Consider the following 27,949-nt stretch of genomic DNA (forward strand, 5'->3'; position numbering starts at 1 on the left):
TGAACGTCTCACACGCAGACACATTTTTTTGCCCCTCCTCCACATTCTGCCTTGTTTCCCTCCGTCTCCGCTCCGCTCTCAGTGCTCGGACATAGGCTGAAGGTGCAGAGCCGAGTCCCGCTTTTGAGGGAAATTCGAGGAAAGTCAGACGTCACAGACACCCTGATAGACCATTACAAGAGAAACCCATCCGAGACGACAGACGTTTCGCCGCTTCTGTGCAGTTGTGTTGTAACTTATATAAAATGGATCCAGTGACTCAGTCCGCCCAGATATCGTCGTCGCAAGGCTTTGCCGATGGACAAAATTCTGCTACCAAAGAATCAAAGCTGTCTGGTAAGAAGTAACCAAAGGATACGGGAGCTAGCTAAATGTAGAGCTTGATGCGGTGTTTTATTCGTACCTTACGTTAAGCTGTATGTGTTGGGCTTTTATTTACACGCATGAATATCGGTTAACGTCCAGTTTATAACGCAGTAACGTTATGACTACAGCCATTGTAATGCAGAACGCCCTCACTGTGTCTCCCGCTGCCTGGATGAGGAGCTGATTTCAGCTGTGATGGGAGACACCTGTGGTCGTGGATATTTCCTGACACACGGTTGCCAGTCACGCTCCGTGCAGCTGTGGCCTGCCTGCTGTCTGGGCTCGTTTTAGGCGAAACAACAAGCTAACACGGTGTTTGAATCCCTCTTTTTATTTGGCCTTACTGACAAACAGGAGCACAGCAAGTAGGCGGCCCTGCAGAATCAGGGATTATATATTTGACAGACGGTAACCAGCCTGCTACTGAACGGCGTAATACTGTTGAAAAGGCCTCGTTTAAAACAAAGGGAACACATCTGATTATAGTACGTGTGCGTGGGACGTTTGATGTCAGCTAGATTTAAATGTGAATCCTGCTGTCCGATTAGAGCTACTTCTACATTCTTATTCATAAGTGCAGAAACATTACATGACGGGTTTTTCTGCTGAACGTTGTCGAAATGCTGCGTTTGCCTGCACTGCAGAGGCGTTGTCACTGTGCAGTTACCACAGAGAGGCACCTCTTAAAGGCACACTGGCCTTTTGCTGGCACTGCCTGGATTATGGGAGCCAGAAGAACATCAGCATGCCCGACGAGCTGCGGCACGCTCATTTACTACTTAGTTTATAGCTGTCGTCAGCTCCACTTCCACATGGAGCCCGTTCTCAAACAAAAACTCACAACCTGGATCTACAGTTTCACCATCACGCCCTCCCTATATCCGCGTATGAGGCTGACATGATTTAAACTCCATGGTTGCGCCACCTGAATCCTACAAAGCTGAAGCCGTGAATCACAAGATTGTAGACTTTCAAGAAATGCAGCAGGTGTGGTGATGCCAGCAGCTGGATCCTACAGGGCGTGGCACATTCTTCCTGCTGAAGTAGATAACTGTGGTTTGGCAAGTTTGCAGAAATTTCCATGTAATGCATCACATTTTAAATAATTAAGGACAATATATTTAACAATAAATGTTAAAATTCAGTATTTGTATAATCGGATTATTCAACAGTTACTGATGGTGCAAGTAAGTCGAGTTGTCTGTGCTTATATGAATCCTGGAAAAACATTGTCAAGTTAGTGTGAGGTGTAACTGGTTTGGTTTTTATGAATGAAGCACTGAACTAACTTGTCTGGTGTTTAGACTCTGATCCCATCAGCAGCCTGTCTGCAGAGATGCTCCTCTACAAGGAAATAACTTTGTCATCCTTTACAACTTTTTTTCAAATGCATGTTGTTAGTGTGTAATATGTGTTTAGGGTTATCACAGTACTATAATTTCTTAATTGATATTCATGTCAATAAGTTTGCAACAGTATCAACACTAGCAGAATAAAAAAGCACTAGTACCTACTCGGCCTGACTCGACTCAGTTTTTATGGTTTTCCATTAGCTGGTAGGCCCTTTTCTTTTAGTACCTACTCGGGTTCCAACCAAGCAGAGTCGAGCCAAAAATGTGACAGACAACAGACTTCTTGCCACTGATTGGCCGGGAAATGACTTCACTAGATGAGTCATTAGAGTGACTCCTGCACAAGAATTTAACCCGACAGCGAGGTTTAACTCTCTCTTGTTTGAGTCTATGGAGGAAAAAAAAGACGGAGCAGCAGGTATACCATCACCTCAACAGTTTGTTGTGTTTGTGTCAGGGATAAGCTATGATGACCACACCCACACTGAGGTGGTACTCTAATGGAAGACGACTGAAACTGAGTAGAATCGAGTTGAGCTGGATCGAGCCGAGTAGATGTTATTGAAAATATAAAGGTTTTAATCTCTTAATTTAAACATATTTGACTGCTCCTTGTGTCTTATCTAATTAAACTACGTGTGTCGTTTGTCATCACTAACGGATTAATTTCTGGGCACTATCCCACGAATCCCGCAGAATCTTTTTTTAAATTATTTTTTTTATTGTATGTCCAATATGCAAGGTGGTAAGAAGAGGTTAAATTTGTGTGCACAGAACTTAAGACCTTTACCAATACTGGCCTCATTTCCACATTAGTAAATGAGGCCAGTATTTTTAGGCTGTCAGAGACTGTGCAGTGCTTTTGCTGTCAAATAGAGCTGGTGAGGAAGGCTACCACTGTTTGTCTAGTTGCTCGTAGACTTTTCTTAGCTTTAATCTCGAAACCTAACAATAACATAATTGTGTCTTTGTCTTAAATTAACACCACGTTGACATTACAGGCAGGCAGAACTGATGTTTGCTGCCTAGTTCCTACATTAATGGTTTTTTTTATTATTGACCTTAGCCACTACCTTAATGTTAACTAGGGATGGGAATCCCAGTAGTCCGATTCCTTCGATGATCCCGCTTATCTATACTTGCACTCCCGCTACAATCAGCTGATTTCAGGTCGCGTGTCGGAGGAGAATAATAGTGGGGCAGTCTACAGCATGGACATTACTTTTATTTTTATTGCACAAAAGGATGAGAGCGCAACGGTAAAGTGAAGACTGCAAACAACTGCAGTATACTTGTTAACACAACGTTGGCTCTTTGCATGCACCTGAACTTCAACAGGTAACAAACCGACGAGCAGCCAGGCTGCAGCCTCCGCTTCTACCTGCTCATGTTTCTACGATCGCTTTAAAGTCTCTCTGTGCTGATTTTCATCTTGGCTTTGTGTTCATAGCTAAATACTAAGAGTAAGATATGTGTGTCCTCATTAGGATTGGGATTTATGTTGGTGTGTGGGACTGTAGCCTCAAGTTTATGCTGTTAATTGGTAATTATGAGACGGCGCGTTTCAGATCATTTTACAGAGTAACATGAACGTAACTTAACAAGTAGTGTAACGAATGTCTTTCTCCTGGGAGTAATTAAGTAACGGACAAGTGCTCTGTGTAATACGTGCAATCAATTTTTTGAGTAATGACCTCAGCAATGATCACAACAAAGATGGGAAATACCCACAGCATGCAAAAAAGTCCACTCAGCATGTAATTAATTTGCATGAATGTAATGTCTTTGATATATTGCTTAGAGATGGTGGTGACGTTCAAAGTGGAGCCAATGAGAGTCGATAATGGAATCTGAATTGCTAATTTCTTATCAGTTCCCATCGCTGCGTGGGGGATTTCGCCCAGCCAAATGTGTTTTAAAACTTGGAGGAGAGATTTGACAGCATCCTTTTGGGGGATCCTGTGGGAGGTGCTACTCGAGTATCTGGCCTGTTGCTATGAGCCATTCGGTCCCTGTACAACCACAGCAAGAGCTCGGTCCACGTTGTCAGCAATAAGTCAAAGTCGTTATTGTTCATAATTCACAGAATTTGTAAGTGTAGGCACGTGTCTGAGGCCTCTACTTTAGTGGCGTCAGCATCGCGTGCCTGCTTTTTGCAGATGATGTGGTGCTTTTGGTGTCAAAGATTAGATTTTGAGACGAGTCCATGAACATGACTTATTCCTGAATAATGTTGGAAAATTCTCCCATGATTCTGCACTACTTCAAAACAGCATCAGCACACAGCATCTTTCCCTGTGCTTAAGGCCCAGTTATTACATGCGTTATGCTAGAGTTGTATTGACAAGAGAAAATTATTATTGTAGTTTGGGGATTTTTTTCTTTTCAGGATCTCATTTTTTTTGCTTTTTAGAGAATTGTTGGGCCTAACTTGGCAGCATTTTTCCTGGTAATTGTCTCAGGATTTTGAGTCTGTGGATGTCAGCGCGAGCAGATGTCCTGGCCTGCCCAGCTTCTATCTGTTGCTCAGCCCATTACACTTGAGTTCCACAGCGGTGATTGGCTGTAGTCACAAAGGAAGTGGCACACTTTGAAATGGGGACCTCATTTCTCAAACTATATTGCATCATATTTACAGGACGAGTTGGCTTTGGAATCCATCAGAGTATCGCTGCAGTTTGTGGTGAATTTATGCAGCGCTCATCGTAATCATCAGCTCATTTGATGGTTAAAATCCTCTACTGTGTGCATTCTTCATATTGCATCATGTGCGCAAACAAACATTCTTTAGTAGTGAATGTTTAACCCCCATCAGTCTGTTTTCCCTTCTCTGCTTTGCTCTAATGCAGACTGCAGCTACTGCAGTTGACAGTATCCAGAAGTTAGTGATGCACTACCTACAGCCAGAACCTTCTATATGACTTTCTTTATGATTTCTTGTGAGAACGGTTCACCACTGAGCAGTTAAAAGTGAAGCACACAATCGAAGCTTGAAAGAACAGTGAGTTCTTTCAGCCCCCATCCCCCTCGCTGGCTCTCTTCTTGCTTTGCCAAGCTGACCCTCCTCTCTCCAGTCCCTGCTGAGGGTCACAGAGGCAATCAGATAGCCCTCAGGGGTGGACAGTACAAGATAGCTCGAGCAGGAATTGCAGGCATGGCAGTAGAGCCTCCCTTCACTTCCATTCAGGCCCTAAACTAAGAAGCTTGAGTCCATTTTTTCCCATGCCGGTCTGTGGTATCTGGATGCTTATTGTGATTGCATGGAGCCTCGTCGTATAGGCACTCTGTTCCAGATCCATGATTTCTGCAATAAGACATTGGTTAAAGCTGCACTAATGACTACTTTCTATTTTAAGGAGTCATTTGTGGCTACAGATCCACAGAGAATTACCTCTAACTCTGGAGTTCACCTTAGCTCTGTTGAGCTGTATGGCCTCCTTTAGCTCGTAGTTTGTTTTTCACCTTATAACTGGATTTCTCAGCTAACGTTTATGCAGGGGGACAAAAACAGTAAACAAGCAGCTGTTTTAGCTAAAAGGCAACACTGTGTCTTTGCCATCCTCGTTCATATGTAAAGTGTTGTTCTTGTTGTATTTCCACACTTTTTCAAAAAAAATACTCATTTTTACGCATCTCACAATTTGTGACCTGATGTATGTGCAGATTTGTAGGTGTTGATTTGTTGTACGCACGCAGATATGTGGTTCATATGGATTTAGCTTGGCTTGGAGTGCCTGCAGCACTTTTAAGGTTGGTGGTTCGATCCCTGGCTGTTCCCAGTCTGCATGCCAAATATTCTTGGGCAACATACTAACCCCAGGCTCCTCTCCTGTCAATGCGGCCATTGGTATGAATGTTTGAGTATTAGAAAAGGCCCGTTGCTTTGAGTGCTCAGGTAGAGTAGAAAAGCACTATGTAAGAACCAGTCCACTTACCATTCAGTCTGGTTAAAGACCAAAGGTGTGGTGTTTTGAAAGGGTAACCGTAATATGAATCTGAGAGAAGGAATGTTGCACTACACCAACCCTAACCTGCCCCACCTGTACCACCTTCAGTTGAGCAGAAACAAAAGCAAACGCCACACCTCATCTTTACGCAGCGAAAGTTCCTTTCCCACAGTTCAAGTAGTCGTCTGATGACAAGGAAGAGTGAAGCATGAGCTCCTATTGGCTTCCACTTTACCCTGAAAGGCAGCGTTCACAGTGGAAGATATGAAGTTGGGGTTGACTAAGAGCGAGTGGACCACAGCATTTTTACTTTAGGTAGATTCTGTAAGCTGGTTGGTGGCATTTAGTCACATGCAAAGCTTAGTGCAGGCCCGCTTTACATTCTGGTCTTGTTGGAGGTTGTTGCAGACGGAGCGCTGTCCAAGCCAGTCTAGTTTTTACACACTTGATTGGAAATCTTTGTAACTTATGTGGAGCTCCCTTTGTGTACCAGGGGTACGAATAATCCAATTGTTCTATCGTACCAATGACTGATGGAATCGTCCAACCACAAAGTAAATGTTGTGGCGTAAATGCAACAAAAACTGAATTCACACCATAAAGACCAGTTTCTGACCGATGGACCATCTACAGTTCAGATGAATGGCTAACACTCCCACAGCGTTGGTTTTGTTACCTTTGTTTGTATCGGTGATATAGAAATGGAACGTGTGCTGTTTAGGTTTTAGCCCAAACCAAGCTGCAGTCCAAAGTATGTGGAGATGGGTACTGGACAGAGCTGTGGAGCAATGACTGTGTAAATTAAATGTTTGTGTGTGAAGCTTCTGTCTCTTCAAGTGCTTTTGTCTGCTTGTTAAGTACATTGTCTTGATTTTTGCCTGTGTAGCAAATATAAGTGCATGTGTTAAAGTTTTTGTAAGTTTGAATGAAACGATGGACACCTGTAAGCACTGGTTTGTTCTGGTCCTTATGTGAAGTAGTACATGTGTAGAGTTGTTAAGGCTGGATAAGTTAACTTTTCTTTTGAGTGAGGACAGTGGATGGAGATGTTTGTCTTCTTCTACGATGATTATTCTTCTGTCCTCTTTATTTTTTCAGATTCCTTTCTTTCCTCTTCGCCTGTATCTCTCATTCAGTCTCCTCAAGGCAAGTGTATGGTTCTCTTCGATTGCTCGCCTGCTCTCTCTCCCTCTGCCCTGTACTTTCTTGCTGCCCTGCTGCTGTGCAGTTCTGCCTCATGCCTCTTTCTAGTGCCCCTCTCCTGCCAAATAAGAGCCCAGTAAAAACGGCTCGCCTGCAAAGAAACAGCATAGGTGACTGTGGCCCTAACCTGCTCTTACCCCGCCCCTCCTCCTGCAGACCTCAGTCTGTTTTCAGCATTTCTTTAGGCTGCTGCAGTTATTCTAAGCTGACCAGTCAGCAAAGCTCCCCTTTTTTTTTAAGGACTATTGACTGATTGATTGCTGTTCTTTTCAGGCTCCTTAGACACACCTATCCATTGCCATAATCTGAGCCGCAACAGCTCTTGTTCACATAGTCATACTGTAGAGTTAAAATAACGTCTCTTGCCACGAGTCACTGGCACTCTCAAAGCCTCCTTGGGCCATGTGAGAACTCACTGCTGCTTCTTCTTGCCCAGAATTGTACACTAAGAGTGTTGCTCATAAAAGCCTCTGTCTGCAGCTGCTAGCAGTGTGATCCATTTCAGTCTTTGCTGCCTGCTAGCAGGCATTATTTAGGTCAGCATCGCTCACTGTAGGTTCAAGATAATCCCGAGATTGCCACCTTATTTTAGGAAGGCAGAGAAGTTCAAGTTCACATTATGCATAAAGGACCAGAAATCTAAAAATGGATGAGGTTGGTGTCTCAGGGGAATGATTCTACCTTCCTGCTGCCCTAGTATCTGAATTCCCCTTCCCAGTTTCAGTCCTAGAAGCTATTGTGTACTGGAGGATGAGTGGCACTGGAGATATCATCGACCGCCCAGTGGCCTGGGTCTGCCATTGCCTGTAGCTCATTCACCCTCCATCCCACTACCTACTTACGGCTCTATAGGCTTTGTGCATGTCTCACATCATTGCTTATGCAAAAAAAGTAGGTACATTTTTCCTTAACCCCCCAATTTAGCTTCTTCGCTTTCTGATTCTTTTTGAACTGTTGTTTCTATCACCGCTAGCATTCTTTACTTGTTTGTTAGACAAGCCTAGATAAGGGGTAGCGTGAGTGATAACATGAGCTGCACCAATACAACACACAAGCAGCCGCCCTGAGGTTTGACCGACTATGACCACACCCTGTGGAATTTGCACTCGGACTCACTGGCTTCTCAGCAAAGATACAAACTTTACACTTTTTAGCTGTTTTTGCAGAATTTTAATCTTTTTGCTGTTTTATCAGCTGCCACAAATAACAGCTGAGTCCTGGAAGACTATTTATGTGGCACCTCTGTTGTTGTAAATGGCAACAAGTATTTGAGGGATCAGTGAGAATATAGTTGAATAAGAGCGTGTTAAGTAGATGAAAGACATTTAGAAAACCAGGTTTTTCATATCGTCTCTAATAAGGCAAATGTAATGCAAAATGAGTGAAAATGTAAATAATTTATACTGTAGTGAGCTCATACACAGAATATAATGATGCTAATATAGACCATCAGACTGCCAACCTAAAAGAAACACCTGTGAGTGAAAGCACAGGTGCACTAGCACAGTGGCAAGGTCCACCAGCAGACAGGTGTGGGGTCACCCGCTGGAGCTCACAGATATTCAGACACAGCGCTGCAACCAAATGAAAATATGGAGTCACTCTGGGCCAGTTTATGGTCTCCATGATTTTCCATTCTGTGGCTACACAACAGCTCCACTCAACTCTCCATTAGTGTAACAGCAGCTTGCACTAATCGGTCACGGAAGGCTACTCATTCCCCATTTGTAAGATGCCACACGATGGCACATGGGGATTGTTAATATGCAAATATGGTGACAGTTGTAACTAAACAAGTTCTTAAAGCTACCTTTGAATCGAAGCACGAAGGTCCTAACAAGGGAACCCGAGCACTAATATGTGTTTTGGAATTTGTTTACAAGTCCAAAGCTTCCATAACGTTGTTGGAAAGATGGAAAGTGCATTCATGTGGCCTGGTTTGAACAAAGCATTGTATTGTGGTGCAGGGGAGGTGGCAGCTCTACCAAAGACACAGTGGAGCAGTCAGCTGAGTATGGCTGGAAAACTCTTATCCAGAGAGCAGGGAGGGGTAGGTGCTGACAGCCCCCCAAAAAGTAGAAGAAAATGTAAGTTTGGAGTAAATTGAAAAGACTGATCAATGTCAAATTACAAAGTAAAGCCTTGGTCATGAGAATTTGGATGTTGCTGTGCACTGGTTATACTGGGCTGATGTTCATTTCTTAAAATATGTGCCAGGTACTTGTCACCATGGGGACTGAAAATGACTCATCTTTGTAGCCTGGAGGATTGCCGAGGGCACAGGGTTACTGCAGCCACAGTGAGAAAGCCTTCAACACTCCAAGAGAATAGAAAGTGCTTCAGTGGCCCAATTTACTGCTCAAGGGCAACAGTATTATCTAACTCTTCACATATTTGTATAAGCACGTTACATAATCGCGAGCTAACGACGAGCCAGTGTTAATTATGTAGAAAATAACTCGACAACTAAAAGGCAATTATGACTGTTTTTTTCTTCTTGCTTTTTTTAATGAAATTTATGTTAAAAGTTGTAATGAAGGCTTGAATTCATTATAAAAGTCTGTTCTGAACTTTTCCTATAAGTTCACTGTTTAACTTTAATCACCTTTAGTGATGAGTATTAGTAATTGGGCTGCCAGTGTAAAGTGTTTCTGTTGCTGGCCTGCACTTCTTGGATATGTCCCAGCCATAGGAGTCACACACAGGACGTCTTTCATGGTTCAGAGTTGGTTCTGTACTCAGAGCCTGGGTTAAGGGATGTAACCAGTGTTTACTGGTAGTGTTTTGTTTGTTTTAGGGCTGTGCGATATGACCAAAATCCCGATATAAGACATTAATCGTCCCGACAACGATATATATCACAAAAAATTTACATTTTCTGTAAATTCTGCAAATCTTGGGCAACTTAACTTGGGTAAAGTGTTTCCAGCTGAGCGTCGTGTGCCTGGAGTCGAGTGTTACACAAGTTGAAATGGCCGCAATTTTCTTTGAGTATTTATACACGGCGTGCTGCGAGGAAAAGCCTGTTCTAACGTTTGACTCTAAGGTTTATTTTTTTTGCACCTGGCGGCTCTTTTTAGCTTCTCCGTAAACACTCTGCATACTATTTCACGTGATTCGGTTTATTTTGAAAAATCTCAACAGGATCTTCAGCTTTATTGTGAAAGGTTTATGTGGAAAATAAACAAGCGGACAGCGGAGTCACGCGATGGTTTTACCGTCATTGTTGCTAACGACAACACGTAAAAACAGGCGCTTGTCTGTCCGCAGTGTGGTTATATTAAATATAAGAGAAAGTGAGAACTTTAAGAAATCCTAGAGTGACCATCAAAACGATGAAATTGCCGTAAACAGTTTATTTTGCGACACCACGAAATAAACGATAAATGTTTTCATATCGTCATCCGATATATATCGTTATATCGAACAGCCCTAGTTTGTTTGGGGTTCTTCTTCTTCTATTGACTTGAGCCACCTGTACCTCTGTCAAACAATTAATATTTAGCCCATTGTTTAACAGTGTTCATCCACATAAGAGGTAAATAAGCTGAACAAATCTGAATTTTAAACCAGCTTTGCCTCATTTAAGTTTTTTTGGTTTTTTGCTCCCAATTCCTATACAAATATTAATGCTGCCATGTTCCTAGTTTCCTGAGTTTCCATAGTAGGGACAAACAGCTTTTGAGTAGTGGTTTGATTGCTTCTTCTTACTTCCAGTGCTTGACTGTTTGAGGTGAACTCACTTGTTGTTTTTGAAAGAATGCAGTTTTGTTTTGTTTTGTTTTTTTGAAAGGTAAGTGCTATATAGCTTGTTAGCTAGGCGTATTGTTATGTCTGGTTTTGGAAGTGAAAACAAAGGTGATCTGTTGAAGTCAAAGACTGCGTCGTCAGGTTGTGCTCATCCCCTTACTTTAGCTTTTTAATTCTGCGCTCTAAGTAAAGGTAACGTTAGTCACTGTTGCGTCGTATGGAGTGGCTAGTATTAGCAAAAAAAAAATTCTATTTTGTGTGTGTGTGTGTGTGTGTGTGTGTGTGTGTGAGAGAAATCAGAGTGGAGTTTCAGTTGTAAATGGCGGGAGAAACCTCTTGTATACCCTTGGACACAACCACAGATTAATTGAGATGAAATCAGGGGTCGAGTTTGGAAATGGCAACAATGAAGCAGATTATATCTCAGTGGAACTGCTACCAAATCAGCGTTTTCAAGGTACACAAGCAAATGTATATTGTTCAAAAAGAAATTGTGCTAAAGTCTGCAAGTGTGAAACAAGTCACATTTGTTATACACACTGCAGTGAACATGCATCATCACCATGTCCACACATGGTGATTTATATGATGTACTGGTAACATTTTTATTTTCTTCTGTTGCCTTTTTTGATCATGCTGATAATTCCATTTCCATACTAAGTGCTCGTTAAACTTATGAGCAGCATGGAAAAGCTTGGATATCATCCATAGTATCAATATGCCATTCATTTCCATGATGCAGTGCATGAATGCTTGGGCTGTCGCATTAAGGCCTTGCTGAACGATATTAAACTGCACGTGTGTGACGTTTATGACCTCACCTCCTTTTTCCCTCTTGGCTGTCATTCCCCATACACGACATTCCAGACAAAAGAGTGGTTTTGGGATCTGACAAGTCCTGCGAAGGTGTAGCGACATCTCTTCGCTTTCCTTCCAAACCTGGTTCATTTTCCCTTGGTAATTATGGAAGTGAAGCAGGACCACCGGACGCACCGCCAGATTCACCAATAAAGACATCCCCTGTTTCTGAGCGAATAAAGGCCCTGGAGGCTCTCGCTGCCAAGAAGCAGCAATCTGATTTTAGAAGCGATGGAGGTTTCTCTCTTTTCAGGGACCGCCACCATGAGAAGTCTCCTACTGACAGCTCAAAATCCCCTATTGAGAATCGGATGTCTCCAAATGAAAAAATTACACCAACTATTCAGAAAATGGGAGGTTCTTCTGAGCAGGAATCACCAGGATCCCCCTTTGAAGTTCTTGGAGATTTGAGACAAGTAAACGAGCTTGAAGAAACAGAAGAGTGGATGAAGGCTCATTTGCCACCTGTACCAGACTTAACTTCTGTAGATTTAACTGAAGGCACCAACAGTGTTGAATCAAAGGACAAGGGGACTCGGGTTGTTATACCTACTTCCTTTACGAGTGTCCCTGATGCTTTTATGGATTCTCCCGTGGAAGCTCCCTCAGTGAAAGATGACTTTGATAATGCAAGGAAGCCACCAAACGTTGAGGAAGAGTTTGATTTTAACTTTTTGCCAACAGCATACATGTGGGATCAGCAGGACAAATCGGATGACCAGCCTCCTTCAAATCTTGACTCGGTGATTGCATCACCTCCTGCAGGCTTTGGCACTCCATGTCCAGAGGCAAAGCAGAATGCTTCAGATGAAGAGAAGGCCTCCCTGACCCGCGATCCAGAGCCCCCAGAGCCAAGTGAAGCAGACAGCTCAGGAGAGTCGGATGACACTGTTATTGAAGACGGGGCGGGTGCTCCTGCTTCTGCCCCCCATCCATCTTTTGAGCCACAACTTTCGAAAGATCCCACCGCTACACCTGCATCTTCAAATGTTCCTCCTGCAGAAAAGGAGACTCCTCCACCAAAGTCGGAGAGGAAATTAATGCAGGTTCCAACAATCAATGTTATTGAGACGGATGAACCAAATTACAGTGAGGAGGAGATGGAAATGGAACCTGAAGCGGAAGATGTGGATTATGAAATTGAAAATCCCCCAGCCAGCGAGAGCCCAGAAACCTCACATTCACAACCTGAAGACACTAAAACTGAACTACCCAAAACGCGTCCCCTGGAAACTGAGTTCATGGAAGGCTACTCGCCTCCATCCTCACCTGTGGATTCTGATGCCGAGTACTCTCCCAAACGCAACATCGTTGCAACTTCTCCAGAAATAGACAATCGGGAATCTGCAGCCAAGTCGGAGACGCTACCCAAACCCCCTGCTCCAAGGGACACTGCATCAGGCATCTCCCAAGCACAAGCTGATGAATCACAGATTCCTCCAAGTAAAATGAATGAAGAACCTTCCCAGTTCACACTCACAAATGCAGAAGTGGACTTTCCAGACAATGATGATGAGTGGTCAGACGAAGCTCAGGAGCACACACTGCCCAAATTGTATGAAAAGGGTAATATGCCCACAAAAGAGACTTTTATAGAGACTGTTCCTCTTTCTAAAACCACCTTTATGCAGGATGATATATATGACAGACAATCATTTGATTATGATTATGATGCATCTTCTCCCTTGGACGACATTGACCACAAAGAGCTGAGCAATGCTAAGGAGCGGTTTCTTTCCGATCCTTCCCCAACTGACCCTGATACGCCGAATGCATGCTCTGCGCAAACTGATGTTACCGAGGACAGGCGAAGTTTGGGTGATATCGCTTCACTGAAAGATGAAGCTTCCCCAGAGCAAGCTGATCAGCCATCTCTACAAGAATATCCCCCAAATCCTTACTCCTCTTTCCAAAGCGAGGCACAAAGGAGCTTCAGTGAGCAAGAGTCCGATCAGAAAATGAGCAATGACGTTGTTGCAGATGGTGCACAGAATGAGAGCTCCATTTCCGAACCCACAGACAGTTTTGTGGAATTCATGCGGGAATGTCTCAAATCGAGGCAAGATGAAGAATATCCCGACAGCGTGCATCAAGGTGTTCACGGAAAGAGCGAGCTCAACAAAACCAGTTTGCATCCTTCCCAGTTACCGCCAACCGTGGTGATGGATCTTGAACAAGAACAACTAACTATCAGTGCTCTCAAAGAGCTTTGCAGCAGTCAGGAGGAGGAGGCGGTGAAAACCCATACCAAGGCTTCAGCCCGAGACCAAACTGACCTCAGCGCTGCATCTGTACAGCAGTCTTCCTTAGCATCAGTAACTAATCCTCCATGTTCCCAGCACGTCCGTGCTTATGACAGCAAATATTCCAAAGAGGTAGAAGCTATCGATGAATTGGTGGCCGAGGCCTATCATCTTGCTGAGCATGTCTTGACAGCAATACTAACCCACTTATCAGGTAACATCTCTTTCTTCTGGGCAGCAAGCCTGCTAACCTCACGCACGCTCCTTAGCTGGAGCAACTTATAACTGCCTGTGTAGCAAAAGGATTCCTGTTGCTGTTTATCGTCAGCTTTTTGGCCCTCTCAGCCTTGTTATCTTGGACTGTGCAGTGTGTCATGTCCTGTGACACGTAGCTGAAACTTATCACCCAGAAGCAAAGATTTATATTAAGAGAACATAAATAACAAAAAAAAAACAGATCATGCTTAGCTTCTTACTTCTCACTTACAGCGAGGAGAGAAAGAGTAAGTATGATCTAAGTTATTTATGCTTGATTCTGGGTGATAAGTGTCAGCTACATGTCACAGGACGTGACACTGCACAGTCTAAGATAAAAAGGCTGAGATTTTGTTTTCTTTCTTTTTTGTAAGTGAAAAACCTCAAAAGCAATACAGACAGTGTTGGGGGGTTTAAACTTAGCAAGCCACTGATATCATGTTCAACATAACAGTGGATTTTGCAGCTGAATGAAATTTCTGTCTATATGATTGTAGTTGGTGTTTAGAACCAAGCCATCCTTTACTTGAGCTGAGTTGGTTGTCAGAGATCAGTGGCTTCTAAGAATTACTGAGAAGTGTAATCAAGTCAGTTTTATTTATACAGCAGCAAATCGCAGCAACAGTCGTCTCAAGGTGCTTTATATCGTAAGGTAGACCCTACAATAATACATACAGAGAAAAACCCAACAATCATATCAACACTCAACGCTGCTAAAAACTGCCTCAACTTAAAATGGCTAGCTACATATCTGATTGTTAGCACAGATTGTCCAGGCACTCGTTAATACTCGACACTCATCAATCCATACTGAGTACAAGCATGTTCGTCTATTATCTTCTTTTTGTCCTAACAAACTTTGAAGGGGAAAAATCATTTTTTTATTTTTACGTTTTTAACTGGATTTTTTTGTTTTTGGGGGGGTTGTGTTGTTGTTGTTGTTCCAAACCACTTACAGGCTCGAGCTCTGTTGTAGAATTCAGTTTGTTTACAGAGTCACTGGAGTTTGAGCTACTTAAAATAAGCTTTGGCTTCAAAGTCTTGCAGTACAGTCAGTCCCTAGTGTCACATTGATAAAGACTATGGTGTGATGGTGAGGCATGGTGTACGTAGTCAGTGTAAAGGTTACCTTTCGGTTTTGGTGATTCCTGATCAGGTTCTACAGCGTGCCATTGGAGGAATCTGGGTAACTGTCTGCACTCAAAACACAGAGCTGTTTTAAAACGGCCTGATTCTGATAGTCAGTCTGTACTGTTCATGAGGTGGTCACCAGATACCAGATGGGAAGATATTATATGTCTACACACACACACACACACACTGCTGTGTCTGTGCTGGTGTTCTTGAAATTAGAAACCCAGTAGAGTGTGCAGCCAGACACGTAAAGAAACTTTAGTGTGACTTTAAAGCTGCTATGAGCCTCGCTCTCTGCTCTCAGTGGACATTTTTGTAAATGTTTGCTAACTGTATTATTAATGAGCTTTGAAATGAAGCTCTGTTTTGCCGCCCCCTCCCCCCACGAGCTTGTGCTATTTTAGTGCTGCTCTGCAAGGTTATTAAGTGGGATATTCTTGGCTGGGTTTGTGTCAGTGTGTGTATCTGATGTCATGCTGATGGGAATTTTGGAAACCAATTCGCAGACCTTTATTTTTTCTCTTTTAAATATTTATTATTGCTCATTAATAAGACAAGAGTGTTTATCAGATTACTTCAATCAATGGAATAATTAATCGATTAATCCATCACTAAAATAATCGATAGCTGCTGCCCTGATCCTCATACAAACCCAAAATATCTTCTATACATGGATATAGATCCTTTTTAATGTGCCTAATGTACATAAAAAAGATGAGCATAAACCGTTTAGTTACAAGCAGATGGAAATGAACCCATTTCACTTTGTTTAGCAGAATTGAGTGAATGCTGAGTGACGAACCACTTTAAATGGATTCATCTGTTCCAGCAAACTTTCCAACGAAATTTGAAGCTTGTGTCTGAATGTTGCTGAGAAGTAGAGCAAAGGTGTTCCTCGCTTTTTGCTAACTCAACTTATTTAGAATGAAAATTAAGTGTTAAATGCCAAAAGCAACGTGTGTGTTTGAACTCATGTGGGTGTTATTAAAGATGCATTTGAGGTAGAGGTGCTTAAATCAGTAAGAGTAATATAATCGCTGACGCCCAGCATCCTCATTGTCCTGACGTGCTGTTTAGTCTTACTGAAGGTGAAGGCGCTCCATGAATTATACAGTGTCTTTGTTATGATGGGACACCTTGTATGAGCGTTGGTTTACTGCGTTCGACACTCTGAGCAGTTGTTCATAATTGTGCTGGTGTGTTCTGTCGTGCACGACAATAAAGTTGCGCCGATGGGCGATGAGACTGGTGATTGTTTGTTAGCTGAGGCAGGTTTTTCTGCTCATGTTTCCATTGAAGTATTGAATGAATATTACAAGATTCATATTGAATCTATAGTGTCATGTCACACCTCTGCATATACAACCTAACTGCAACACAGACAGGTGGGCAGTTCATGGGCTAATGGAAGATAAGTTTCTTCAAATGCAGTCACATTATCTATTTATATATATCTACGTGTCTTTTTTTCCCCGTTGTATCTCTTTGTTGGTGCAAAAACCTCCTGTGAGTGAGGGCAGGGGTGAAGAGACGGGGGATTTCTCTGCGAGAAGAGAAGCTGGTCTACATGTTGTGGATTCAGGCAGTTCCCAGTAACAATGTCACCAGTAGCTGTGAAAAAAAAAAAATGGTTCAGAATTAAACTGGTCCCAGAGATCAGGGCTTTGCGATATGACCAAAATCTCATATCCCGATAGAAGACATTTATCATCACGACAATGATATATCACAAACATTTACATTTTCTGTAAATCCTGTGAATCTCTTATTTTGAAAAATCTCAACAGGATCTTCAGCTCTATTGTGAAAGGTTTATGTGGAAAATAAACAGGCGCTTGTCTGTCCGGATATCGTACACTACAGTGACCATCAGAACCATGAAAAAATATTGCAGTAAACAGTTTATTTTGCGACACCATGAAACAAATGATAGCGTAAAATGAAACGATAGATGTTTTCATATCCAATATATATATCGTAATATCGAACAGCCCCACCAGGGGTGCAAAGATGCTGCTTTGCTCGGCGAGCCAAAGGAGGATACTCCCTGCACGGTCGCTCCTCCAGATCAATGAAACAGCCTTAACTCGGTTGTAACTGTTCACTTCTTCCTTTGCCTGCTGAGTTGGCGTTTCCTGTGATGCTGTGGGTTGTGGTGAGAAGGCTGGCCCAAGGAGAACCATTAATGCAGAGTCATTTGACCTCTTAATTGGAGAAGCATCATGCATTTCATCGGGACCAAGGGACAGACAGTTTCCTCAGCTCTGTCACCATCAGTCTCTTGCTGTTGAAAGATGAAAAATCCTATTTAAGAATGCATTTATTTACAAAATAATATCAAACTCCCCAGAGAAGTTAACATATTTCTATTGCTACTGGAAGGAAATGTTTGGCATTCATATTCAAATGCTGTAGTGCAAAGCAGCTGCCTGCAGTGGCTTTTGCTGTATGTTCTCCATCAGCCTCTGTAAGAGTAATGAGATCACTTCTCCTCACTTCAGGTGAGAGCAGAGTTGCAGAGATCGCTGCTTGTTGCTCCAACAAGTGTCCCAGCATCTCCAGCGTGCTGCTCCATCCCCACTCCAGTCTATTGTCCATATAATGTGAGGTGATGGCTGCAGCTCTGCATGTCAGCTGCCACAGGTTAAAGTGACTCGCTCTGCTGACTTCAGTGAGGCTGTGATGTTGTTTCCCTTCTGCATGAGTTTTAGATACTGTTTGTCCACTGTGGACGGACTAATCACATCATATCCAGGGCTCTAGAGTGCGACCAATTTGGTCGCAAATGCGACCAAATTTTTCAGTGGTGCGACTAAAAAAAATATTTGGTTGCACCTGTGCGACCAACTGTTCGGGTAGCAAAAAAAAAAAAAATCTGCAACCTTCCCTGTGGTCAACAACAGACACACGTTATGCCCCTATCGTGGACTAAACCAATCAGAGATAGTAAGGGGCGGACCTCTCTGATTGGCCGTGGTCCAGTTGAAAGTGCAGGTGGAAGTGGGAGGTGAGTAGCTTGAATAAAGCGATATCAATTCATTAAATCCTGAATCGACTTTTAAATATAACTGTGTTTTGCCAGAAACGCCAGATTCTCAGATTAAAGCTCACAAAACCATTTCAACAACAACCAAACAGCAGATGAGAGCAGGTACACGGATTCCACACAGAGACGTAAACACGGAGCGGAACCGACGCATCAGAATCAACTTTGTCTTTCTCGGCTTTCTCACCCGACGGCCCGCAGACGGACACGCTGTCGGAGCTCAGCGATTCTGATGCGCTGTGATTACGTCTTTTTGCGCTGATTCTGAGCTGCAGGTTTTGTCTCTCCAACCAAAATTCACCGAGCCAGCAGCAAAAGAAGCAGCAAACTGCGCTTCACATTTGATCAATGTCGTCATGAATTTTGCTGTTTTGCTTCCACGACTATTAAAATCACACTCCATGCACAGCTAGCTCTCTCTCTCTCTCTCTCTGTACTTCAAGAACAGTTTCCCGTCTCCAATCTCTGTTTTCTGTATTATTCATTCGCGTATTACCCACCAGTCTACCGTTGTTTACAGCGCTGTCGGCTGCTGTCTTTTTCTTGTCTTTTTTTCACTTAAATGACCTCGGACAAGAAAGCCTATTTTTTCTGTTGTTCAATACTGAAGAAATTTAAACTTTATATGCAGAACATTGTAGAATATTTTTAAGGTTATCTGCTATAAAAAGCCAGACCAGGAAAATCTCCTTCATGTTTTTCTGTGTTTTATTCTCAGTTACTTTCACACAAAGGCATCTGCTGTGATGTTCACAATTCTGATGAAGTCAGTACTGATAAATGATCAGAATTATAATATTTCTGACTGTCTGAGGCTAAGTTGAATCGAATCGGGACTTTGAAAACCGGAATCGAATGGATTATAGAAATCAGTGATGATACCCAGCCCTAGTGAGCAGCCTAGGCACGACAGAAGTGGATGTAGCTGTAATAGGAAAAGAACTATTGCTAACTTTTCTGTTAAGTTAAGGCCTGATCGTTCTGAAATTCATAGCCAGTGCTCTGACACGGTGTCATCAATCTTTGAATGCTGAAAAAGCACAGTGTATCCAGAAAAACACATTATATTATATAAATTATTATAAAATTTGTGTGCGCCTAACTTTTGTGCCGGTACGCCTAACTTTTTAAAGTTAGGCGTACCGGTACGCCCATGGCAAAAAGTTAGTCTAGAGCCCTGATATCAGTAATAAAACTCTGTATCGAGGTATTTGGTCTCGACTAATAAAGTCTCACTTGGCCAGAGTTGGAGAATTTTCAACTCAGGCAAAATATTTTTTAAATGAATCACATGAGAGGCTGATGGGGTTTTATCGTCACCCCGGCAGGCAGGCGGCACGGACACCCAAGTTTGTGAACGCGATAACAAGGCGATGCAGGGCTTCAGATAGGTGCATCTACTAAAAGTCTGACATCTTTGGGTCTCATTGTCCTCGACTTGAACGTCAGAGGTCAAGCTTTCTGAAAATCTCATGAACTCAAGAGCAAGGTGACGTAGGATTTTGAACGTGATACCCTGGGCGAGTCTGCTAGTTGGCTGAGGGTAACGCTGCTGTTGCAAGTGTCTGGTTGGTGCCCTGTTTAAAACAAAATGATGTGTAGCTGCTTTTCATTGCTTGTGTGAGCGAGTGAGAGAGGCCTATATAACAGTTGCTCCAATTAAAGCTGCTGGAGCACTGAGGCTTGAACTGTCCCCGTGGCATAAGCCCATGTGGTTTCTCCACCGCAGAAGGCTTTTTTAACTGCCCCCTTTTTTTCCCAATACACTGTAAGGAAGTCAGTTTCCAGTGTGCCAACCCATCCCGCCGTTATGTAACTATGGCTGTTACGTCTGCACGTGCATACAAACATGAAACGTGTGTCCGAAGTTATTCAGTTACTGTGGGCTGCAGATGCCTGAGGAGATTGATGGTGAACAGTCAGTTTTTATCAGATCCCACTTACAGAATGTGTTCTTGAAGGAAAATGGCTTCATTTCCCCTGAAATCAGCCAGTCACAGCTAATGTGCTGCGAGTGCCTGAAAACGACCGTCTCTTTGTAGATAACTGACTCGTCTACAAAGAGAACCAGAGCAGGTCTGACTTAATGTCTGAATCATCTGACCTGTGTTTACCAGACCACCGTCCTGTTGTCTCTCTGTGGGAGCTGGGATGTTTTTATGTTTTTGTCCTGTAACAGAGAGGCCGTGTTACCTTTGGTCCCTGAAACAACACTCCTGCTGCTATAAATGGACCAATACTTTTTACCCCTCAGCTGTGAAAAGTGCAGCGGTCGGGCGGTGTTGACACCCACGTTTGTGAATGCGATAACTCGAAAATGAGGCCGCGTGGGAGTTTCAAATTGATCCTATGGGTCCCTTATCAGTACTTTTATTTGTTATTGCGCCTTCAGCAAAAATCTGTTTTACAGTGTGAAACTGTTTCAGGCTGAAACCTCTGCAGATTTTTGGGTATCAGACTCATTTTTATAAACTCCAGCAAAAATGAAAATGGATCTTATTGAGCACAATTTGCAAAAAAACAGCTTATGCATGAAAATCAACCATTTAAGATCCAAGTGTCCCAGGAACGACTTCCAGTAGCACCAATAGCACCAGTAGCACCAGTGAAAGGCCCTGCAGGAGGGAAAAACGGTTTTCGCAGATAATGGCGGACATGCGATAGGCTTCCTTCAACTAATGCCTTTGCAAAACTCGCGTAAAATGCGCAACAACAAAAACATAATCCAGAAACACGCTTTGCTGATCTGTCAGCTGTTCATAGTGCTTCCCATGTTGGAATAAACGCCATCGCATCGCCAGCTGTAACTCATCCGTTTTCACATGCAAAGAACAAAAATATTGCTCTCGCTTATTTGGTTGCAAATCTACCGGGATTTAAAAATAGATATGCGAATGGGACTGCGGAGACTCTTGTAGGCTTAGAAGGGTTAAAGGTGGATTAAAGCTGCAGTAGTTTGCAGGAGTTTAGGTCTGGAGTCAAATGTATGTTTGGAAATGTTCACATTAGTCCCGTCTTCTCTCTGCAGCTAAGGATCTGATTCACTGGCGAGACCCCAAGAAGTCGGGCGTGGCGTTCGGCCTGTCCTTGCTGATGCTGCTGTCGCTCGCAGCCTTCAGCATCATCAGCGTGGTCTCCTACCTGCTGCTGGCTCTGCTCTGCGTCACCATCACCTTCCGCATCTACAAGTCTGTGGTCCAGGCTGTGCAGAAGTCCAATGAGGGACACCCGTTCAAGTAAGACGGCCGCAGATGGGAGATTTTTCTGTCTGTCACAGTTAATTGCTGCCACCATGACCCAGTCAGGCAGTGTTGGTGTGCTGGACAGCAAAAACTTTGTTTTTATCTGTTTTACTGAATAAAGTTGAACCTTGAAGACATAAATCACAGTTTAAAAAAAAAAAAAAAAGATACATTTCAATATATGATGATGTAATACTCCCCTACCTAACCCAGTCCTATCAAAGGTGATTATTGTGACGATCTGCTGTCATGTGGACTCTGATTCCCACCTCCATCTTGGATAGAAAGTCGGTGCAGCTGTAGGTGCTTTCTGATTGGCTGGTGTTAGTGCAGGCTGCTGAAAATGTTTCGTTTGGTGAAATCAAATCAATTGTGCTGATTTATATTTTGTTCATATTAGAAGTTGTTTTTTTAGAGCAACAGCAGTCAGTGGGAAACATCTACATTTAGGCCTTAAATGAAGCTGTAATGGAGCTCGGGCAGCTGTATACATGTTCACAAATCTGCGAGTCATTATGGACTGATTTTAAATTTAATAACCAAATCTGTTCCGTGTTGCACAAAGTGTTTTTCCAGTTAAGGCAAATCGGCCTTACGTTCCTCGCAGGTCCCTGGATCAGCCGACCAGCTGCTTTTGGTTGTCCCACAAACTAGACTGAAACTTAGAGGAGAACAAGCTTTTTCAGTTGTGGCTCCCAAACTTTGGAATATGTTGCATTTAAATATTAGAAAGGCGTGTTTTTGTTTTTTTTATTTGTCTTTGTTTTATTTTATGTGAGTGTTTTAATGCGACTGGTTTTATCCTTTGTTTGTGCTCAGCCTCTTTTCCTCCGTCCCTCCACAGAGCACTGATAGATAAGGATGTCAGCATCGCTCCAGAGACTTTCCGCAAACACGTGGATGCAAGTCTGACCTACATCAACCGAGCTCTGAAGCAGATGAGCCACCTTTTCTTGGTTGAAGACCTTGTGGACTCCCTAAAGGTGAGCAGCTCTGAGCTTGTGTCAGTCGGTGGCGGTTTCCTCTTCCTGTCGCGCAGCACCAGCCCCGATCTCTCCCTGCTCGCCTGCTGCAGCCTTTGCTTTGTTGGTGCAATGTTAACTTCAAACCAGGTCACGGTTGGATCGCATCTCCATCCTCAGAATAACCCCAGGATTTATGACCGTGTTATGACTGTGACCCACATCAGTACTCCTTATCCAGCTGCAGGGAAGCGCAGACAGATCTGCCTCTAGATCCATCCGGTCCTCTGATTTCCTGACTGGGAATTCCTAAAAATGATTTGCTAACGGCTGTGATTTGATTGTTTTATTGATCAGAGCACGGTCACCAGATGAACCTGAATTATTTGTAGGGCAGATCGCATTTTAAATCTGCACAAAGGCACGTTGATTAGTTTGGAGGAGACTCTGACTTGGAGATAACGTGGTGGCGATCCTGAACTCCAGGATGAGACGTGAGACGTCTTCAAGAAGCTCAAAGAAGTCCAGTCGCCTTTTTTCCGAGCTCTTTAAATGTTTGAAATTCAATATTATATCAAGCTAGAATGCCTCCACGGAGAGCAGCTGTCAGAGTAAGAGTGCTTGTTTGGACTTGGGCTGCGTATCGTCACTGATTTCTAGAATCGATTTCGATTTGAATCGGGGACATTTTGCCTCAGACAGTCAGAAATATTATAATTCTGATCACTATCAGTACATATTGTGTCTGACGGCAGGTCCGCTCTTTGTGTTTACGTCAGAATCCGTGTAGCTGCTCTCATTTACTGTTTCAGCTGTTTGGTGGTTGTTGAAATTTCGTGAGCTTTAATCTGAGATTTGGGGCAAAATAAATGTAAATTAAAAAATCGGTTCAGGATTTTAATGAATCGATATCACATTATTCAAGCTAAAATCGCTAATCAAAACCCATCCCCAACGACAGCCGACGCTGTTCTTTAGGCAGGAAACAGCATCTGCTCGTTTGTGTCAGGACTGCACAATTAATCAGCTTTTAATCTCGGCCATGATTTTGGTTTTTCCACTGTTAAATAAACACAATTAAACAGTTTGAAAACGAACGCTTAGCCAGGAGAACGCAAATCAAGCGCTCCCTACACGACTAAGGATTTAAGGAGGATAAGTGCCGTCACACTGAGCAGATGTCATTCGTGTGTAAGCGCTGCTTATTGTTGATCTTGAGCTCTCTGAGTTGCTCTTTGTTTTTCTCGCAGCTGGCTGTGGTCATGTGGCTGCTGACCTACGTAGGCGCCGTCTTTAATGGAATCACCATCCTCATCCTGGGTAAGCTTTGAACCGCTCACAATCACAGGGAACAACCTTAGAGGGCTCTGTGGGTGTTCATGCACGCCGTGCTGCGTTCTCATGTCGGTCAGGTGGTTGTGTTGCTCTGGGGTCAAAGAGCGACTCCAAGCTTTGAACTTGCTCTGCAGGATTTGCTGTCGGCTAACGTGTTTCTCTCTGTTCTCCAGCCGACGTCCTGCTCTTCACGGTGCCTCCCATCTACGAGAAGAACAAGGTGAGTCTCAGGCTTCCTGATCAGCTCAGCAGTGTAAACGTGGCCGTCAGCAGTGAGTGCAGTCTCCATCACACACTGAAGGCTTTGAGGCCCTGACAACATGAAGTCATTGGCTCACTGAGGGGATTGTAGTCACGGACTGCCAGGAATGGCAGGCACCATCATCTGTACTGGTCCCAGTTTATGGCTCACAATAGTTTAAAATGAACCAGTGTGGTTGCTGTCAGTGACACGGTCCCTGAATGTCTTTGTCATCCACTGTTCTTTCCTGAAATGACTATTATGTGTAAAAGGAGAGCCCATTAGGGTCGGGCGATAGGTAACAATTTTCCAACCGACACTCGTCAGTCCAACAGGTGATATATTCACGCATGCGCAGACTTTTTGATGGGCGGAGCCATGTAATCGTGCATGGACTGATTTGGGCGTTTACAACACAGAAGAAGTCCAAACACAGACGAACTAATTTCCCGAAACAGGGCTGTCAGCGTTAACGCGTTCATAACGATTAACGCCATTAAAATGTTAACGCGTTCGACACATCTGGAGCGCAGAACGAACAAACTGCTGAAAAGCGTTGGCAGAGACATTTCAGGAATTTAGACTCGGTCTGCGCTCCAGATGGTTAATCGTTAATCGTGTTAGTCGTGATGACGGCGCGTTTACGCTGACGGCACTAAAAGAAATAAAGTCACCAATTTGGGATTTCTTTGGCTTTAAACCAGATGATAGAGGTAAACCTGAGCATGCACGTGTCCACCATCCGGCTGAGCATGCTAGGCTATCAGCAGCTTCTGCAGCTCCATCGACGAGCATTTGGGCGCTCTCTGAGGAGGGGCATGTGCTCGCAGATGAGAGATTTTTTTATTTTTTCTGCTGACTGCTTCTATTAGCTCCATCATTATTAGCAAACTTACTCATGAGCAAATAAGGAAATAAATAAACCACCCTTGTAAAAACGATCGGCGATGGGCTCAGCCTGTCGTCGATAGTCGATACATTCGTCCAGTCGCCCGACCCCAGACTCCATCCATTCTCTATCCGTTTTTTGAGGGTTGCAGGGGGGCTGGAGCCTGTCCCACGAGACGCAGGGCACACCCTGGACAGGTCGCCAGTCTGTCGCAGGGCTAACACACAGAGACAGACCAATTTAGAATGACCAGTTACCCCACTAACAGGAGACTGACTGCGCTTTAGCTTGCTGCAGCTACACTGGGTGACTGCAGCAGGTTATTTGATGGAATGAATTTGATTCCGTTTTGTTTTTAGTAAAGAGTTTTTGAAAACGTGGACGACGACTCCACAGAGAGAAGCTCGATGCGTTCCAAAGGGTTTTCCTTTCTTTGTCTTCCTCTGAGGTGGTAACATCTGCTCTCATTTGTTGTTCCAGACTCAGATTGATCAGTATATCGACCTGGCACGTACTCAAGTCAACACTACTATTGCCAAGTAAGTGTTGCAGAAACGTGTCTTTCGTCTTCGTTCAGTGTCCAGGTTGTTGGATTTCACTCCTGTGGTGTTTTCTCTCCCGCAGGCTACAAGAGAAACTCCCAGGAGCTGTGAAGCGCAGCAAAACTGAATGATCCCCCAGCCCCAAACCAAGCACCACGTCCCCATCATCGTCATGTTCATCACCATATCTTCCCTCCCTTATCCCAGTCTCCGGTTATTCCGACTCCCCGGTCTAACTCCTCCTCCCCACACCGTCCACCATCAGCACCCTACTACACTGAAACTTCCTAGATAGAAAATCTCTGAGCTACTCAATAATCAACTACTGTGCAGCTTAACTTGCAAGCATTAGAAGAGAACTGTGCCTGTGCAGACAGGAAGCACATAGCAAGCGAGGAAGTGGCGTAACGGCACGACGTACCCCGCCTGGCTGTGGACGTGCCGCGGGGGAACGGAGACGGGATCGAGTGAACTAGACTGAATCTATGACCTGGTTTTGTCTCGTGCAGCAAGCAGAGGGTGTACGATGGCAGCTGATGTCACAAAATAGCAAATGTCTGTACTTGAGCCGCATGTTTGCCTGAAGGTAGATGGCAACGTTGTCTCCAAGTAAAAAGTCAGCATCCTTTTGGGTGGTAACAAGTTTCCATTCACCGTACAGACACTTGTCTATGTAAGTAGTTTCTGAAATGCACTGAACTTTATTTTTTCATGAGCAGGTTGAAATAAAAAGGATGGGAACTCTGAGCCAGCTGTGATAATTTGGTCTAGTTCACCTTCTTCTGATCAGATGTAGGTTTCTGTGTTCGAGCACGTTAGCCTCGCGTTCTAAAGGAAAGTTCCCGTACTCCCTTTCCAGCCACAGAGTGTTGAGTTCTCACATTCACTTGTAAATTTTGATTCTTCTTCTCACTTATTACTGCTATTGGTATTAATTATACATTAGCTGCTTGATCTCCCTACTAGCTTGACAGTAGCAATGTAAGAGTTATGTTAAGTGTTTTTGAGCTTCATAAGTTTAACGTGGAGGTCTGTCAGAAGCCTCTCGAGACATGAATTCCTGATTATGAACTAGGTTAAGCAGCATACACTCGGAGCTGTGCCACAACCCTTAAATCTAACGTCCCGGCTAACTTTGCAGACGATTGTTTTGTTGAGTTTCAAAATAACAAAGTGTCAAATGTTTGAATCTTCCAGCATTGTCATGTCTTTTAGTTTGTAACTCGACTTTATTAAATGTAATGTCTATTAAACAGAGTTGCTTTAGCTTTGGTGCATTTTAAAAACGTCTTATTAATATTGTTTGGAAAATCTCACTCGTGCGATGCATCGGCTGCGAGTTTAGAGCGTAGGTGTGGGTTTGTATCAACAGGCGAGTGCGTTTTGAATGTAGTGTTGCTGGAGGAGATGGGGCGGGTTATTACAGAGCTCTGTGTGTCATCTTGTTTTTCTTTGACTGCCGTGAAGCGCAGGTGTAAGCTGGAGTCTTTCTATAGGCTGTATCATATTCTTGATCCTGACTTTGGTTTAATATGAATACTCGTGATTGTTATTATGGTGTTTTTGATCTCCTGTGTCGGCACTACTGCTTAATCTCCGTATTAATTTAAGGGATGAATATGTGGATGGAAATGAGACATAGTGTGTGTTAGTGTTGCTTCGTCGTGCAAGTCTGCTCATCTCCTGAACGTACCCAACGGCCGGCGGCGAGAGGCCGCCCCTGCCTCGTGTGCTCACCGCTCCCCATGCATGTCCTCTGTGTGTTGACTCTTTGTGCATGCGCCGGTGTCTTGTTCGCACTGTGGGCGAGCGAGACATCCACACGTGTAACTCCCTGTAAGCCTGTCGGTCGGCCCGGGTCAGCTGCCCTCGTGCTGCTGACCCGGGCCAACCGGCCTGCGTCCAGCTGCTCCGGGTGCAGAGGGCACGGCATGTGTTTGAGCTAATCACACTTTAGATCTCACATAGATACTGTTGTTATGCACCCTCCTTATACATTTGAATGTGAAGAAGTTGCATATTGAAACTTATTTTAAAGTTGTCTTGTCATTCAGATTAGATTTATTAGATGTTAGATTTCTGCATTAAAACGAAATGTTTTAGTTCTATTTCACATCTGCTTATTAATGAAAATGAAGCCGTTGCTACTTTTTAAGGAAACATTTGTAACTTTTATTTTGTCAGTATCTTTGATTCCCCCATTTTTATTTAACTTTTCTGGATAGCTCATCCTGACCCTTTAATATTCACCCAGCTGACCTCAGGCTGTCAGTCATCCCACCAGTATTGCTATGAAACAAAGAGAACTAGCTTCCAGATGCACAACACCTTTTGAGTGTTACGTACGACTCACGATCTGACCAGAGTGTGTCTGACTTTGATTTTTTTGGGTTTTTTTGTCAATGGCTTTCTGCTTTACTGATATCTAGGTGTTGTTCACTAACATCAGTTGTTCTGTATTGGCTGACTTTGGTTCCAGTTTGTGAAGCTTTGGGAAGGCTGGTGTGGAGGGAAGGACAAAAAGCATATGTGTCTCTGTACTGATGTCAAAGTGAAATGAATAAAAACACCTGAAAGGTCTGTG

The 27,949-nt window shown here is 43.5% G+C and overlaps 1 protein-coding gene across 3 annotated transcripts; it reads left to right on the top strand.

The window, feature by feature from the left end:
* The first annotated feature begins 9 nt into the window (after positions 1–9).
* Positions 10–27,945, top strand: rtn3 (reticulon 3). Of its 3 annotated transcripts, XM_084924650.1 has the most exons (9): positions 10–336; positions 6,764–6,811; positions 11,486–13,933; positions 21,183–21,390; positions 22,241–22,379; positions 23,609–23,678; positions 23,867–23,913; positions 25,304–25,362; positions 25,448–27,945. In XM_084924650.1, the coding sequence occupies exons 1-9, from the start codon at positions 246–248 to the stop codon at positions 25,494–25,496; spliced, it is 3,159 nt and encodes a 1,052-aa protein (XP_084780776.1). In that variant the 5' UTR covers positions 10–245; the 3' UTR covers positions 25,497–27,945. The 3 variants fall into 3 exon arrangements, with proteins under 3 accessions (XP_084780776.1, XP_084780777.1, XP_084780778.1); XM_084924651.1 differs by lacking the exon at positions 11,486–13,933 and having other exon boundaries at positions 27–336; XM_084924652.1 differs by lacking the exons at positions 6,764–6,811; positions 11,486–13,933 and having other exon boundaries at positions 31–336.
* Positions 27,946–27,949: the final 4 nt, after the last annotated feature.

Source organism: Perissodus microlepis, chromosome 3, assembly GCF_051167445.1.
Source record: "Perissodus microlepis isolate ML-2025 ecotype Zambia chromosome 3, ASM5116744v1, whole genome shotgun sequence".
Taxonomy (NCBI): Eukaryota; Metazoa; Chordata; class Actinopteri; order Cichliformes; family Cichlidae; genus Perissodus; species Perissodus microlepis.

What these genes read in the sequence shown, in the direction of transcription:
- rtn3 (XM_084924650.1), top strand. Translation starts at nt 246, where the DNA reads ATGGATCCAGTGACTCAGTCCGCCCAGATATCGTCGTCGCAAGGCTTT. An exon ending in CAAAGAATCAAAGCTGTCTG is followed by an intron (nt 337 to 6,763) that starts GTAAGAAGTAAC and finishes TTATTTTTTCAG; the next exon opens with ATTCCTTTCTTTCCTCTTCG. An exon ending in ACCTTGTGGACTCCCTAAAG is followed by an intron (nt 22,380 to 23,608) that starts GTGAGCAGCTCT and finishes TTTTTCTCGCAG; the next exon opens with CTGGCTGTGGTCATGTGGCT.